We start from the raw sequence: 16,644 nt of genomic DNA on the forward strand, positions 1-16,644 counted from the left end.
AGAGCCTTCGCCGAAGGTTCGTAGCTCCCGGTGGGCCCAGCTGTCAAGCCCCGGCCTTCCTAGGCCCAGCACCCGCTCGGCACAGTGGCTTCCGGGAGCCCCGGCGTATTCCTGGGCTTACCGGTGGCACTCGGGCCCTCCAGCCTCTGGGACAGGCTGCTTCTTTCTTCCCCGGGACACAGCCTTGCACTTCACCCACACGGGGTCCAGCTGTCCCTCGCCACCCACAACCTCCCAAGACCCTCTCGTGACCGATCACAAGGGACCTGGCACTTCATCGCCCATAGCAGTTCGGTGTCATCTGCAAACACGGAGGTTTTATCGGCATTTCTTCCCCCAGGTCAATGAGACAAGGCTGGCCCTGCGCCAGCGTGAAATCGCGTGGCTTCCGTTTGCCCATCCAGGGAGGGGGCGGGTGGCAGGCCTGGCCCCAGCGGCATGCGTCCAGGGGCCTTGCCCCCCGGGGCCTGGGAGAGTCTGGGCGATGGCTCCTCTTTCGGCACAAGCATCTCTATCTGCTCAGGGCGGCTGGTCACCCTCCACTCCCCCGGCCCCGCGTGCCCGGGTGTGGCCAGGACTGTGCCAGGCAGGTTCCCAGTTCATGTGATTTCCCGCCTCCCCGTGGGCAGGAGAGGACAGAGCCCGCCAGCCCTAATGCCGGCGTGGTCCCCGACCCCCACTCCAGGTGGAAATTGTTTAACTCCATTGCCAGGACTGGAAATTCTGGTAATTGTGTAATAACAGCGGCAGCGGCAGCAACACTCAGCAATTACCCGGGGTTTTCCTCTTCAGACCACGGTACCCGCATTAACTAGTTAAGTCTCCCAGCCTCCTCCCAAGTAGGGAGGGGCTACGGCCCACTCCCTCCTGCACCCGCACCCACCAGCTAAAGGGACCTTAGGGCTTCCCCAGAGCAGCGGCCCTGGCCCCACCCCCCGGAGCAGGACGGAGGCCCCATGTGGCATTCCCTGCCCCTCACAGGTGTCCCCGAGCTCCCCCCGCTGCTGAGCCCGGCAAGGACGGGAGGTTGTCTGTGTGCTCTGGGACTGCAGCAGGGAGCCTGGTGCCCGGCGGGTGAATGGGGGCCTGGCACCCAGGGGCACACAGCTGACGGCTGGCTTTGCCTATATGGGGGGCACCTTTGGTTTCTACTCTTTTTTCATTTTCTCCTTTTGCTTCTTTCACTGCCCCCAGCTTTGGGGACCTGGGCTTGCCTCTGCCATCACCAGGTGCTCAACTCCTAGCTGTCCTGCCCACCCCATCCCACACCCCTGCCTGCCCACAGGGTGCCCTGTAGTCCCTTGCTGTGGAGACGGTACCCTCCCTCGGTCATGGCCCCGCCCTGAGCAGCTCACAGACCGGCGTGGAGGTCAGGGTTCCAGCCCCACCCCTGCTCCCATCAGCTCCCCGTGCCCCACATGCCCCGCAAGCTCCCTGGCCCTGTGCTTGCCCAGGCACAGAGGCCACCTGGGCTGCGGCCGCCCAGAGCACCGAGGCTGGCACACGGCCCTCCACCCACCACCCAGCGAGCTCCCTCAGAGCCCAGGGCTGATGGAGAGGCTGACAGCTGGGGCTCAGGGCTCAGGACTGGGGCTCGGGGCTGGGGCTCAGAGCTCAGGACTGGGGCTCGGGGCTGGGGCTCAGGGCTCGGGGCTGGGGCTCGGGGCTGGGGCTCAGGACGGGCTCGGTCGAGGGTTGAATCATGGAGTTCTGAATGCTGGGTCTGCAAGGGACTAAACAAGGAAATGGAAGTGGGGCTAAGATGGGGGCCTGGGACCCGGCTGACACTCAGAAAGTCATTGCAAATAGAGGCACCGCTGAGAGGTGCATGCTGGGGGTCCGGGCCCCGCCCTGCTCCCTGAGGACGTGCAGGGAAATGTGGCCGTCCGTGCGTAGGGGCCCAGAGGCTCCCTGCCCGTCTGGGGAAGAGGGAGGAGGAGGGAGGGGCAGCCTGCAGGGCAGCCCACCCTCAGAGACCTGAGCCACCAGGCCACCCGCCTGGCCCTTGGGTGAGGGAAGGGGTGGGCACAGTCTTGCATTTCCCTGTCCCTGGGCCTGCGTGCCCTCCCCCTGCCCGCTGGCAGCCATCCTCGGGGACAGTGGGGATAGAACTGAGCCTGTCAGGGCCACATGAGAGGCCTATCCGCCGACGGGGACATCGATCCACCTCATGCCTTTGCCTGGAGCAGAGGAGAGCTGCCAGGCTGCCAGGGCAGCTGGAGGCGGGCAGAGGGTTGTCTGTGCCTGCAGTGCAGTGCCCCGCACCCTGAGCCTGGTCTCAGCATCGCTCCTTCCCTAACACGTCCTCCCTCCTTTGCGCCGGCGTCGCCTCCCGGTCCGTGGCACCTGCCCCGTTTGTGCAGCACCGGGTACAGGGAGGCTCAGCCCTGCAGATGGGGCGCGTGGGGCTTCCGGAACCGGCAGGGAGGGCGCTCCCAGGACAGACGTGGTCCCAGAGTGGCCTGTGTGCGAACCGCGCTGGTTTCCGCCGGCTCCCGCCTCCGCTGGCAGTGCGCGGCCCCCGCGACAAGTGGGGAGGTGTGTGGCGCCATTACATGCTATTATGACTTTCGGGGTAATGTGTACATTCCCGCCATCGCCCAGCCTCTCTCCTTCATTTCTCATGAGAACCGGCACGAGATTAATGACGGCGCCCGGAGAGACGGAGCACCACGCCACTGATTTATTGACCACTTAGCGCTGATGAAGCTGCAAACAAGAGTCAAACAGATGTTGCAGCTGCATTTTTCTTTATCAAAACCAACCGCTTTTTGCATGTTTAACCACTTCCTGCACGGCTGTCCTGCTCACTCCACGGAAAGCGGTGCTGCCTTCGGGCCTCGCCCTTCCCCGCAGAGCCCACCCCTGGCCGCCGCCAAGAGGAGGACGTGAGGCCCCCAGACTCTCGCTCGGGGTGACGGGTCCCCACGTGGGTCTCCGGTGAGGAGCACAGGGCTGCCTCACCCAGTTCCAGGGCCCGTCGTGCACACCCAGGGGTGGGCTCGGCATTCGAGTCCCAGGGCCCAGCTCCCTGCCAACGGGAACGCCTCCCCCTCCGGCTTGTACAGGTGACTGACACCCATGTAAAGCGCACGTCGGTGGCCTGGCATGAGGGATGGAATTCAAAGCCGAAGGAAACACCTTCAGCAGTTAAGGTCAAGTCCGGGCGTCCGCCTCCCCCTCCTCCAGACAGACACTCAGGCTGGCCGAGCGAGCATGTGCCTGAGTGGAGCACCCAGGCCTCCCTCCCAGAGGCCAGAGCCACAGGAGCCGGGGTCTCTCTCCGCAGGGAGTCGGGCTCTCTGATGAAAGCGTGGCACCCCCCACCCCAGTCTCTGCGCCATCCTACCCCCACCCCCCACCCCCCACGGCTGCCCCCAGCTGGGCTTCCCCACCTCTCCACTGTGCCTCTTGATCTGTTTCTCTCCTTCCTCCTCCCTTCCTCTCCCTCCTCCCCAGCCCCAGCCCTAACCTGAGGTCCCGGCCTCCGGGTCTGGGTCCTGCCCTGGGGCTGAGCCCGCTCCTCCCTGGCGGGGGTTGTACCAGGAGACCCTGAGGGAGTGGAGCGTTCAGGAGACGGGCACAGGCCTGCCCACCCCTACTTGCCCAGCCCGCTGGGCTCCTCGCTCTGGCAGGAGGGTCTGAACTGTGTCTTGATGGCAGGTTTAATCCAGATCACTTGGCCATGATTGGCAGCCCGGCCACCCCCTCTGCTGCCCACCCAGCCACCGAGCACCCTCACAATCTCCTTCCTCAATCCCACCACCTGTCATTAAGGAGATCAAATTGCCAGGCAGCCGCCCGGAGCGCCCCCCACGCCCGCCAGCTGCTCATCTCCAGTGTGCCTCTCCCCCCATCAGCACGTGCTCAGCCCTGAGATGGGAGGCCGCCCTGGTCCCCAGGTCTCCCCACAGGGACCCCGCATCCTGGGGTACCCTAGTCAGGACGGACAAGCCTGCACTTGAAGGGAGACAGTATCCTCACCCTGGCCTCTCCCTCAGCCCCAGTCTTTCCAGATGAGTGAGCCTCCTGCCAGGCCAGGACAGGGCCCAGGGGGCGGGGTAATTCTTGAGCCACTGAAGCCCCACTGCCCAGAGCCCCAGGGCACGGGCAAGGGCTCCCATCTACCAGTAACTGCTGATGGTGCTTCCTTTGGCTTTGAATTCTGTGATTCCCAGACTGTGTTCCAGAGAACTAAGGTCCCAAGAGGCGCTCAGGTTCGTGGCCAAATAAGCCTGGAGAGCCTTCCTGTGCACATGGAGAGACCCTCCTTCATAGGAGCCATCAAGGCTCTGACAAGTCCTGCGGTGAAGGAGCCGGTGGACTTGGGCTGAGCGTTTGCTCTGCAGAACATGCTTAGCCTTTCCTGTGCATTTGGGTGTCAGGGTCCTCGGCCAGTTCTCCTGCTGGGCTTTGTCCCCACGGGTCAGGACAGGTGACAGGCGCTCCCTGGAAGCGGTATGTTAGGATGTGACTGAGTTGGGTTCCTGGAGGTATCTTCCCAGCACCTGAAGGTCCCCAAGGGGTCCCAGCCCGAAGGTCCCGGCAGCCTGTGCCTCGGTCAGCTCATTCAAACCTCACATTTCCAGACAGAAAGCCAAGGTGGCGATGGCTTAAGGGGCCAGCTGAGGGCTCCTGGGCCCCTCAGGTGCTGGATGGCCACCTCCTCCTCCCATGCCCCTCCTCCCCTCTTCCGTCTGTCTGTCCGTCCCCCAGGAAGACACACCTGGAGGGAGCAGGGGCGGGGGGTGAAGGGAGTCCTGAGAGCTGAGTCAGCAGGGAGGAGACGCTGCCTGGCACCACCTCCCCAGCCCAGGTCAGCGCCCCCGGAAAGCTGGTGGCCCGGGCCCTGGGGCAGCTGGCTGTCCCCCACCCTCAGCATTCGGCAGAGTGCCTGCTTCGTGCCGGCCCTGCTCTGGGCTCGGGAACGCACCGTGGGCAGAGCCCGGCCGTTAGAGCTCAGGCTCTGGGTGGAAAGGCAAGCAGGAAATGCTCAGAAGTGAGAGCCAGCAGTGAAGCTGTTGGACAGCCAAGGCTTGGCACAGAGCAGGCCTGGTGGGGCAAGAGGGGCGCTGTGCCTGGGGAACCGCTGAATGAGGAGCCAGGGGAGATGGCATTGAGACTTATCACGGAGCACCTCAGCCGGAGAGAACGGGGAACACAGCAGGTGTGGGGGATGGGGTGGCAGGAGCCTCAGAGCCTTGGGGAGCGCCGGTGGCTGGAGAGAAAATGGGTGGTGGTTCCTGTAACCCTATCAGGGGTGTGGGTGTCACTCGCCATCGCCGGGATTCTGGGGTCACACCTGCTGGGGTTGGGAGATCTGACTGGGAGTGGGGAGGGGAGGCCCAGGCGGAGATGGGCTCACACTCGGGCTGTCAGGGTGGACATGGGTGGGGCAGGGAGAATGCCATGATGGTGATGGGTCAGGAGAGAGAGGGAGGGACAAGCAGAGAGGGTGACTTGGAGGGCCGACCTGGACGCTTGGGGGAGGCGGTGCCATTCCCCATGGGGTAGGGCCTGGGGCTGGCCATCTGGCTCGGCCTTGAAGCCAGGGGTGTTCACGAGGCCCCAACAGGAGCTGTGAGTGGACAGTGGGACAGGGGGCCATGAGCCTGGGCGGGGCAGAGGGTGGGGTGTGGAGAGAGCGCCAGGACTCCTGGGAGCAGGGTAGCTATGGCCAGGACGCTGGACAAGGGCACCAGGGGCAGGGCCCCCAGACCCGGCCGTGAGGGGGCCACATGCAGTGAGAGGAGGATCGGGACACACAGGGCTGTGCAGAGAGCATCTGCGTTGTGAGTGGGTGAACCGCGGCCAGACGCTTAGCTCTGGCCATTCTCTCGGGGGAAATCCATTTTGCTTGGTGTGGGGTTAGGCGGCACAAGGGACTCCATGCTCTCCAGCCCAGCAGCCTGGGGATCAGCACCCAGGACAGGCCATGGGTGGGGGTGGGACAAGAGCATGTCCACAGGCTCCTCCCTGCATACGGGGTTTCCATGAAGATGCCAGAGGTCACCACCTGAAGAGAGCATGACCTTGGAGGATGACACCCCCCGAAAGTCCACGAGGCCTGGCCTGGTGTCAAAGGCCTGGGAGAGGGGTCCTGTGGGCCGGGACCCACTGGGACTCCATGGCTAATATATTTTTCTGCCAAAAACACCCAATAAAATGCACAACTAATGGATGAGATTGCAACGTTGCCAAGAAGCGACATGTGCCCCAAACATCCAAACATACCTCGATCACACTGTCTCCAAACCAGCCCCAAACCGGGAAGTCGGTACTTAAGATTCCACCGGGGACTTGGAGCTGCAGGAACCCAGGCCCTGGGGCAGGATCTGCGGTTACAATGGAGACGTTACAATGGAGACCGTGAAGCCGGCTTCCCAGCTTCTTAACCCCAACCAGTCCGAGCACCTGCAGGGGCCGCGTTTCCTCCCAACTGTGTCAAGGCCACTGAGAGGCTCAGCCCAGAGCGGGGCTCCGGGAAGGGCCTGGTGCCTGATTCAAAAGGCTCAGAAGGAGAACTAGACCCCCAAGTCCATAGTTACAGGTGTGCGGCCCGGACCCCCGGTCTGTGAGCTCCTAACAGGTGGCGTCACTGTGCCTTGAGGCGTTTTTCGGGGCTGAGAGATGGAGTAGCCGCAGCCTCCATCGAATTCTCAGCAGCCTCAGACCCGGCTGAGGTTAGAGCCAACCCTGCCTCCCAGCCTCCTAGGAGTGCTGTGCCCCTCATAGACTAGAAAACTGAAGCCAGATGTCAGCGGCACGCAAGCATGGAAAGGGAAGGGCGGGAAGTCCAACGTCAGTCTAGCTCAATTCCACTGATGGAAGTGAACAGTGGTCATTGCCAACGCCGTAACAGCTCCAGGCCTTCCCCCGTGGCTGAGGAGATAAAGGTGGAGTACTGACTAAGATGCAAACCCCGTCTCCATCCTGATACAGAGGGCGGGGTATCAGGGAGTACTTCCTGGAGGAGGAGGCGAGCGTGGTTCTTATCCCCAAAGAATAGGTGGAGGCCAGTTATGTAAACACGGAGCTGGACGCTGAAGGGAGGGGCAGCGCTTTCTGACATAGGAGAGTTCGGGGTGCTCTAGTGCAGGAATTCCTGGTTTGGGGTTTCGGTGTGTGGTGAAGGCGGCCCTGCTTGGCTCCCATGCCTGTCCTACCGCCTTGGTCTCCCACAGCCTTTGCTGGGTGCTCCGTGGGGCTCTGGGGCAGGAGGCTGCAGGTCTTTCGTCTCCTGGGCGGCTGACATCCATCCAGTGTCCCCGCAGGACCCAGCTCCTGCTCCAGGGCCAGGATCAGAGGCAGCCCTGGGCGGACGGCCCGCTGGCCCCGCAGCCCTTTGATCCTTCCTCGTCTTGCTCAGCAGCTAGTGCTGCCACCTGCCCAGGCACAGCTCAAGCAGGAGCCCCCAGCCCAGCGCAGCCTGGGAGGCCGTGTGCTGGTCCCAAGAAGAACACAGGGCAAGGACCCAGGTGTACCCACCCTGGTCCTGGGCCACCTCACCCATGCAATGAGGAGAGCAGGTCTGCAGCCCCCCTCCCTCTGGGGCACAAGGCAAGGATGCAGGGAAGTTGAGGCGGGAAAGCGCCGAGACCAAGCAAGACAGGCCAGCAGGTATCTTGGCAGGACCTGAATTGGGAGTCAGAATCCTGGCTTTTGGCCCAGGCTCTGTCCCTGGCCAGACACACAGCTTCAGGCAGGTCACAGCTTCTCTGGGCTCAGTCCCCTCATTGTAGACAGAGGGTACCCTGCCCTGCCCGCCCCACGCTGGCTAGCGCTGGCACCAAGCGAGATGACGCTGACAGTGCTCAGACCGCAGCGTGCGTGCGCCGATGTCGGGTCCTCATCACTATTAAGGAGCATGAGAGCCGCCGTCCAGAAAAACTGCTGTTCGGGGCAGCTCCTGGTCGTGCTGATGTGATTTGCTGGGTAACTGAGCATTGGCAAGGAAAAACCCTTATTGAAAAGCTTTTTAAATTGCGCCGGTCGACGTTCTTGCACTGGTCACGTGTCATCTCGGGCCTTTGCTAACGTGGTGATTGACCCCACAGTCACTCATTGCGTGGCTCTGACCAGATCCGAAAGGGCGACTGCAGACGCAGCCTCCTCAGCGGGGCCCTTGAGCCACGGGCCTCGGGGCAACTCGTGGCCGGGTGTCAGGCAGGAAACGCAGAGGCCACAGCTCCGGGGAAGAGCGATGGAAGGGGCCTTCCGGCTGGCTTGTCCGTAGCGGCATCTCGATGTTCCCTCATGTTCCCTGACTGGGGAGGTTTTTCAGCGTCTTTCCAGCTGCGTTATAAAGCGACGCGATGGCTTTTTACACACGAAACCGGCCTGGCCCTCTGGGGGCCACGAGAAGCCCCAGAGGGCGAGCTCTGCGCATCGAAGCTGCCTCCCGAGGGGCCCGGGCACGTCACTGTCAGAGCTGGTGGCGGGCCGGGGGGACCGAGGGCATTTTGAACTGAGTCTGGGGGACGAGGCCAACCCATCTGGGGACCAGTGGTGCCTGCAGGGTCCCCACGGGAGCGTTCTTTCCGTTCTGAGCTCCCAGGGGAGTGAGTGACGGCCGCCTAGGTGTCGCTCGGAAGGGCCGTGCTGACGGGGCTGTTTGCACAGGGAGAGGGACCCACCCTTACACGCGGGGCGCCTTCAACCTGGGGACCCCGTTTCCCCGCGGGAAGAGGTGGTGGAGTTTCCTGTGTCGGGAGGTCGTGCTGTGGTGAGGACGGGGGTGGGCACCGGCGTGCCCAGTGCCCCCGGGCAGCTGTTGGCATGAGGCCTAAGGTCCGGGGTGTGGGGTATAGATGGGTCTGACCGCGGGTGTGGCCCTTGGTTGCACCGTGTATAGAGCGGTGGTTCTCCGCTGGGGCAGTTGTGTCCCCCGGGGACGCTGGGCGGTGTCTGGTGCCGGTTCTAATAGCTCCTGTAGGCTGGGGGTAAGGCATCAGGCAGGCAGGCGCCAGGGCTGCTGCTGGGCGCAGGGCGTCCCCCCGACAGTGCGTGTCAGCGGCCCCGAGGATGAGGAAGTCGGGCGTGCGGACACTCGGCCGGTCTGTGCCTGCTGGCGGGGGGTGGGGGGGCCTGGATGGACTCCATGCCACCTCATGCTGCCAGTCTCTGTGCTCTCCCCCCAGAACCCCGACATCGTCCTGGTGCACTATCTCAACGTCCCGGCCATCGAGGACTGCGGCAAGCCCTGCGGCCCCATCCTCTGCTCCATCAACACCGACAAGAAGGAGTGGGCGAAATGGACCAAGGAGGAGCTCATCGGGCAGCTGAAGCCGATGTGTGAGTAGCCGCGGCCACCTACCCAGGTCCCACCCCAGGGCCCAGGCCAGTGGCATCCGGGCAGGTCAGGAGGCCCTCCGTGGCCTTGGGGACCAGGTGTGGGAGCCCCTTCCCCTCGGATGGCAGTGACACAGTGACCCCGCTTTCCCTTGATCCTCACGCCACCTGTGCGACAGGCAGGGACAGAATGTCGGGCCCATGTGACAGGTGAGACCGGCGAGGCTCAGAGGCACAAAGCAACAGGAAAGAGGAGCAGGGCCCAGAGAGCGGGGACCGCTGCCCCCTGGTGGCAGGCAGGAGTTGGGGGGAGGCCTGGGGATCCAGGAGGGCTGCCCGGAGCTGGGTGCCTCGCCCTCGCCCTCTGCTCCTGGACAGGAGGCCTCGCGCCCTGACTGGGAGGCACAGGGACCATGGGGCCGAGCTGGCTTTCACTGTTCCGGCACGGCGGTGCGTTCCGAAGCATCTGTCGGGTGCGAACCACTGAGTGCAAAGCTCCGGGGAGTCCAGAAAGCTGGGCCTCGACTGCCACCCCATTTCCATGGGCCGTGGCTCCCGGCGGCCACTAGTGGGGCTCCATGGCCTCTCCTGCCCCCTTGGACACCTGGGCTCAGGAGAACCAGACTCAGAGCGGGTGAGCGGGCCCCTCAGAGCCCATGCGCCTCGGGAGGGGGCTGTGGGGAAGAAGCCGCTGGGTGCCATGTACAGGGAGCAGCGGAAATGCCTTCCTGGAGGAGTGAGGGCCCCGTCTCCGGGAGTGTCCAAGCTAAATCCAGGTACACTGCAGTAGCCCGCTAATCCTGAGAGTCCCACAGTGCTCAGATCAGGGGACCCCCTCATCCCAAGGTCGGGGATGGGAATCAGGAGCGACAGAGGGGTCTGTATGGCCTCAGGGGCTCCGACCAGCTTGCCCTGATGTTGCTGCTGCCACCAGGAACCTTGAGCCAGGTGGCCTGGGGCCTCGGGGCTCAGCCTGCGTCCCCTCCCGATGGACAAGGGGGTTAAGCTCCATGAACTCCAGGGTAGACACCGGACCTCTGGCGTTTACCTGGAGGGACCCAAAGGCCTGCTCGAGTCTGCGGTGCATCAAGCAAATCATGTAAAACTACAGCAAACCCCCATAAAGCTCGTAACCTGGGTTCTCTGGGGTTTGAGGCGGGAGCCCAACACCGCGCAGACACTTAGAATGCCCGTGTGTGCATGGCTCCGGTCACAGACACGCAGCCTGGGACAGGGCCCGGAAGTGGGGGGATGGGAGCTCTCGGTGCCGACCTGGCCGGGCACAGGCGGGGCACGGCCGGGTGCTCAGGAAGCAGAGGCGCCGCGAGCCAGGAAGGCGCCAGATTCGGTTCCAGAAGCAGGCGTGCCACCCGCGCTGGAGCCAAACACATTAGCTTCATCACATTTCCACATAAATCACATTCCTTCAGAGGCTTCACAGTGTGATCTCCCGATGTTTCCCAATTTCTCTGCCCCACAGCAGAGCTGTCAGTGGTTTCATCAAAACGCTGTCTTCCCGGCGGCGAGGGGAGCTCGGACCTGCAGCCTCTGCCTCGGCCGCTGCGCGACGGGGCTCGTGGTCTTCAGCTCCGGGGCCTCACAAACGCCCGGGGAAGCCAGAGGGACGGAGAGCCCACCCTGATTCCTGCGGCTGTGTCCTTTGGTCCCTGGGCGCTTGCCTTCCACCACCGGCACCCTGAAGGATGCCTCCTCCAGCCCTGGCGCCTGCCTGCCCGATGCCTTACCCCTGCTGTGAGAATGTGATGTCTGATAGGAATCCCCCAGGTGCTTCCTAACGCTTCCTCTCCGTTGCCCGCAAGCCCTTCCGCGGCAGTTAGGATGCGGGCCCTGCTGCCGAGGCAAAGGCCAAGAGACTGGAGGCTTCCATAAGTGAGAAGGAGATTTCCACGTAGCAGGTGGAGGTTGACGTGGCAGCCCAGTGTCAGGGACCCGCCATCAGGGCTCCCACCAGCTGGTCGCTCTGCTGTTCCTAGGGTGTCGCCTTCTCTCACGTGGCCCAGGATGGCAACTCCAGCTCCCGCCATCACAACTGCATTCCAGCCAGTGGAAGCAGAAATGAGAAAGTGGAGGGCAATCATTTTTCCCCTTAAGAACAGGGCCCAATGCCCATACTTCTTCTATTCATAGGTCATTGGCCAGGATTTGGTCACATGGTCACCCCTGGTTGCAAGGGAGTCTGGGAAGTGTAGTCTTTTGCTAAGCACTACCATCCTAACATACTTTGGGGACTAGGGTTCTGCGTGTGCGTCGCTCGGGGCTGAGTGGAGCTGAGCTCAAGCCGGGTGCCCCTGTCGGACCTCCACGGAGACCTGCTCAGCTCAGGGCTGAGGGTTAGCTCCGTGGGTTGGCGCTTATAGAATCCAAGTGAACAGGACCTAAAGCTTAGCGTGTCGCCTCCTGGAAACTGGGGTCTATTCCAATGCAGCTGCTCTGAGCAAGCACCAGCCTTGGGCCCAGCCAACTGCCAGCGCACGAGAGAGGGCTGGGCAGGTGGGGTCCTCCCCGCCCAGGTCTGACGAGCTCTGTGCCACATCCTGCCCACCTGGTGGGAAACGTGCTCAGTGCGGGGATGGAGGCCGTGCTGAGTGAGGAGGGGATGGAGGCCGTGCGGAGTGAGGAGGGGACGGAGGCCGTGTGGAGTGAGGAGGGGGTGGAGGCCGTGTGGAGTGAGGAGGGGATGGAGGCCGTGTGGAGTGAGGAGGGGATGGAGGCCGTGTGGAGTGTGGAGGGGATGGAGGCCGTGTGGAGTGAGGAGGGGGTGGAGGCCGTGCGGAGTGAGGAGGGGATGGAGGCCGTGCGGAGTGAGGAGGGGGTGGAGGCCGTGCGGAGTGAGGAGGGGGTGGAGGCCGTGCGGAGTGAGGAGGGGGGTGGAGGCCGTGCGGAGTGAGGAGGGGATGGAGGCCGTGCGGAGTGAGGAGGGGATGGAGGCCGTGCGGAGTGAGGAGGGGATGGAGGCCGTGCGGAGTGTGGAGGGGATGGAGGCCGTGCGGAGTGAGGAGGGGATGGAGGCCGTGCGGAGTGAGGAGGGGATGGAGGCCGTGCGGAGTGTGGAGGGGATGGAGGCCGTGCGGAGTGAGGAGGGGATGGAGGCCGTGCGGAGTGAGGAGGGGATGGAGGCCGTGCGGAGTGAGGAGGGGATGGAGGCCGTGCGGAGTGAGGAGGGGATGGAGGCCGTGCGGAGTGTGGAGGGATGGAGGCCGTGCGGAGTGAGGAGGGGGTGGAGGCCGTGCGGAGTGAGGAGGGGATGGAGGCCGTGCTGAGTGAGGAGGGGATGGAGGCCGTGCTGAGTGAGGAGGGGGTGGAGGCCGTGCTGAGTGAGGAGGGGGTGGAGGCCGTGCTGAGTGAGGAGGGGGTGGAGGCCGTGCGGAGTGTGGAGGGGGTGGAGGCCGTGCGGAGTGAGGAGGGGGTGGAGGCCGTGCGGAGTGTGGAGGGGGTGGAGGCCGTGCTGAGTGTGGAGGGGGTGGAGGCCGTGCTGAGTGTGGAGGGGGTGGAGGCCGTGCTGAGTGTGGAGGGGGTGGAGGCCGTGCGGAGTGAGGAGGGGGTGGAGGCCGTGCGGAGTGAGGAGGGGGTGGAAGCCGTGCTGAGTGTGGAGGGGGTGGAGGCCGTGCTGAGTGTGGAGGGGGTGGAGGCCGTGCTGAGTGAGGAGGGGGTGGAGGCCGTGTTGAGTGTGGAGGGGGTGGAGGCCGTGTTGAGTGCGGAGGGGGTGGAGGCCGTGCGGAGTGAGGAGGGGGTGGAGGCCGTGCTGAGTGTGGAGGGGATGGAGGCCGTGCGGAGTGTGGAGGGGATGGAGGCCGTGTGGAGTGAGGAGGGGGTGGAGGCCGTGTGGAGTGTGGAGGGGGTGGAGGCCGTGCGGAGTGAGGAGGGGGTGGAGGCCGTGTGGAGTGTGGAGGGGGTGGAGGCCGTGCGGAGTGTGGAGGGGGTGGAGGCCGTGTGGAGTGTGGAGGGGTGGAGGCCGTGTGGAGTGTGGAGGGGGTGGAGGCCGTGCGGAGTGAGGAGGGGGTGGAGGCCGTGCGGAGTGAGGAGGGGATGGAGGCCGTGCGGAGTGTGGAGGGGATGGAGGCCGTGCGGAGTGAGGAGGGGGTGGAGGCCGTGCGGAGTGAGGAGAGGATGGAGGCCGTGCTGAGTGAGGAGGGGATGGAGGCCGTGCTGAGTGAGGAGGGGGTGGAGGCCGTGCTGAGTGAGGAGGGGGTGGAGGCCGTGCTGAGTGAGGAGGGGGTGGAGGCCGTGCGGAGTGTGGAGGGGGTGGAGGCCGTGCGGAGTGAGGAGGGGATGGAGGCCGTGCGGAGTGTGGAGGGGGTGGAGGCCGTGCTGAGTGTGGAGGGGGTGGAGGCCGTGCTGAGTGTGGAGGGGGTGGAGGCCGTGCTGAGTGTGGAGGGGGTGGAGGCCGTGCGGAGTGAGGAGGGGGTGGAGGCCGTGCGGAGTGAGGAGGGGGTGGAGGCCGTGCTGAGTGTGGAGGGGGTGGAGGCCGTGCTGAGTGTGGAGGGGGTGGAGGCCGTGCTGAGTGAGGAGGGGGTGGAGGCCGTGTTGAGTGTGGAGGGGGTGGAGGCCGTGTTGAGTGCGGAGGGGGTGGAGGCCGTGCGGAGTGAGGAGGGGGTGGAGGCCGTGCTGAGTGTGGAGGGGATGGAGGCCGTGCGGAGTGTGGAGGGGATGGAGGCCGTGTGGAGTGAGGAGGGGGTGGAGGCCGTGTGGAGTGTGGAGGGGGTGGAGGCCGTGCGGAGTGAGGAGGGGGTGGAGGCCGTGTGGAGTGTGGAGGGGGTGGAGGCCGTGCGGAGTGTGGAGGGGGTGGAGGCCGTGTGGAGTGTGGAGGGGGTGGAGGCCGTGTGGAGTGTGGAGGGGGTGGAGGCCGTGCTGAGTGAGGAGGGGGTGGAGGCCGTGCTGAATGTGGAGGGGGTGGAGGCCGTGCTGAGTGTGGAGGGGGGTGGAGGCCGTGCGGAGTGAGGAGGGGGTGGAGGCCGTGCGGAGTGTGGAGGGGGTGGAGGCCGTGCGGAGTGAGGAGGGGGTGGAGGCCGTGCGGAGTGTGGAGGGGGTGGAGGCCGTGCGGAGTGAGGAGGGGGTGGAGGCCGTGCGGAGTGTGGAGGGGGTGGAGGCCGTGCTGAGTGTGGAGGGGGTGGAGGCCGTGCGGAGTGAGGAGGGGGTGGAGGCCGTGCGGAGTGTGGAGGGGGTGGAGGCCGTGCGGAGTGTGGAGGGGGTGGAGGCCGTGTTGAGTGTGGAGGGGGTGGAGGCCGTGCTGAGTGTGGAGGGGGTGGAGGCCGTGCTGAGTGTGGAGGGGGTTGAGGCCGTGCGGAGTGAGGAGGGGGTGGAGGCCGTGCTGAGTGTGGAGGGGGTGGAGGCCGTGCTGAGTGAGGAGGGGGTGGAGGCCGTGCGGAGTGTGGAGGGGGTGGAGGCCGTGCGGAGTGAGGAGGGGGTGGAGGCCGTGCGGAGTGTGGAGGGGGTGGAGGCCGTGCTGAGTGTGGAGGGGGTGGAGGCCGTGTTGAGTGAGGAGGGGGTGGAGGCCGTGTTGAGTGTGGAGGGGGTGGAGGCCGTGTTGAGTGTGGAAGGGGTGGAGGCCGTGCGGAATGAGGAGGGGATGGAGGCCGTGTGGAGTGAGGAGGGGATGGAGGCCGTGTGGAGTGTGGAGGGGATGGAGGCCGTGTGGAGTGAGGAGGGGATGGAGGCCGTGTGGAGTGAGGAGGGGATGGAGGCCGTGTTGAGTGTGGAGGGGGTGGAGGCCGTGCTGAGTGAGGAGGGGGTGGAGGCCGTGTGGAGTGAGGAGGGGATGGAGGCCGTGCTGAGTGTGGAGGGGGTGGAGGCCGTGCTGAGTGTGGAGGGGGTGGAGGCCGTGCTGAGTGAGGAGGGGGTGGAGGCCGTGTTGAGTGTGGAGGGGGTGGAGGCCGTGTGGAGTGAGGAGGGGATGGAGGCCGTGTGGAGTGAGGAGGGGATGGAGGCCGTGTGGAGTGAGGAGGGGATGGAGGCCGTGTGGAGTGAGGAGGGGATGGAGGCCGTGTGGAGTGAGGAGGGGATGGAGGCCGTGCGGAGTGAGGAGGGGATGGAGGCCGTGCGGAGTGTGGAGGGGATGGAGGCCGTGCTGAGTGAGGAGGGGGTGGAGGCCGTGCGGAATGAGGAGGGGATGGAGGCCGTGCTGAGTGTGGAGGGGGTGGAGGCCGTGTGGAGTGAGGAGGGGGTGGAGGCCGTGCTGAGTGAGGAGGGGATGGAGGCCGTGCGGAATGAGGAGGGGATGGAGGCCGTGCTGAGTGAGGAGGGGGTGGAGGCCGTGCGGAATGAGGAGGGGATGGAGGCCGTGCTGAGTGTGGAGGGGGTGGAGGCCGTGTGGAGTGAGGAGGGGGTGGAGGCCGTGCTGAGTGAGGAGGGGATGGAGGCCGTGCGGAATGAGGAGGGGATGGAGGCCGTGCTGAGTGAGGAGGGGGTGGAGGCCGTGCGGAATGAGGAGGGGATGGAGGCCGTGCTGAGTGTGGAGGGGGTGGAGGCCGTGTGGAGTGAGGAGGGGGTGGAGGCCGTGCGGAGTGTGGAGGGGATGGAGGCCGTGCGGAGTGAGGAGGGGGTGGAGGCCGTGCTGAGTGTGGAGGGGGTGGAGGCCGTGCGGAGTGAGGAGGGGGGTGGAGGCCGTGCGGAGTGAGGAGGGGGTCGAGGCCGTGCTGAGTGTGGAGGGGGTGGAGGCCGTGCTGAGTGTGGAGGGGGTGGAGGCCGTGCTGAGTGAGGAGGGGGTGGAGGCCGTGTTGAGTGTGGAGGGGGTGGAGGCCGTGCTGAGTGTGGAGGGGGGTGGAGGCCGTGTTGAGTGTGGAGGGGGTGGAGGCCGTGTTGAGTGTGGAGGGGGTGGAGGCCGTGCGGAGTGAGGAGGGGATGGAGGCCGTGTGGAGTGAGGAGGGGATGGAGGCCGTGCGGAGTGAGGAGGGGATGGAGGCCGTGTGGAGTGAGGAGGGGATGGAGGCCGTGCGGAGTGAGGAGGGGATGGAGGCCGTGCGGAGTGAGGAGGGGATGGAGGCCGTGCGGAGTGAGGAGGGGATGGAGGCCGTGCGGAGTGTGGAGGGGATGGGGGCCGTGTGGAGTGAGGAGGGGATGGAGGCCGTGCTGAGTGAGGAGGGGATGGAGGCCGTGCGGAATGAGGAGGGGATGGAGGCCGTGCTGAGTGAGGAGGGGGTGGAGTCCGTGCGGAATGAGGAGGGGATGGAGGCCGTGCTGAGTGTGGAGGGGGTGGAGGCCGTGTGGAGTGAGGAGGGGGTGGAGGCCGTGTGGAGTGTGGAGGGGATGGAGGCCGTGCGGAGTGAGGAGGGGGTGGAGGCCGTGCTGAGTGTGGAGGGGGTGGAGGCCGTGCGGAGTGAGGAGGGGGTGGAGGCC

General features: G+C 65.4%; 1 protein-coding gene across 10 annotated transcripts in view; it reads left to right on the forward strand.

Moving 5' to 3' along the window:
* The window catches only part of CAMTA1 (calmodulin binding transcription activator 1), a 697,635-nt gene that overhangs the window by 575,809 nt on the left and 105,182 nt on the right, over positions 1-16,644 (forward strand). For all 10 annotated transcript variants that reach the window (XM_036347994.1, XM_036347990.1, XM_036347993.1 and 7 more), the window contains one exon: positions 9,141-9,294. In XM_036347994.1, the coding sequence (XP_036203887.1) occupies positions 9,141-9,294 (154 nt within the window). The remainder of the gene's footprint in view (positions 1-9,140; positions 9,295-16,644) is intronic.

Source organism: Myotis myotis, unplaced genomic scaffold (assembly GCF_014108235.1).
Source record: "Myotis myotis isolate mMyoMyo1 unplaced genomic scaffold, mMyoMyo1.p scaffold_m19_p_2, whole genome shotgun sequence".
In the NCBI taxonomy this organism is placed as follows: domain Eukaryota; kingdom Metazoa; phylum Chordata; class Mammalia; order Chiroptera; family Vespertilionidae; genus Myotis; species Myotis myotis.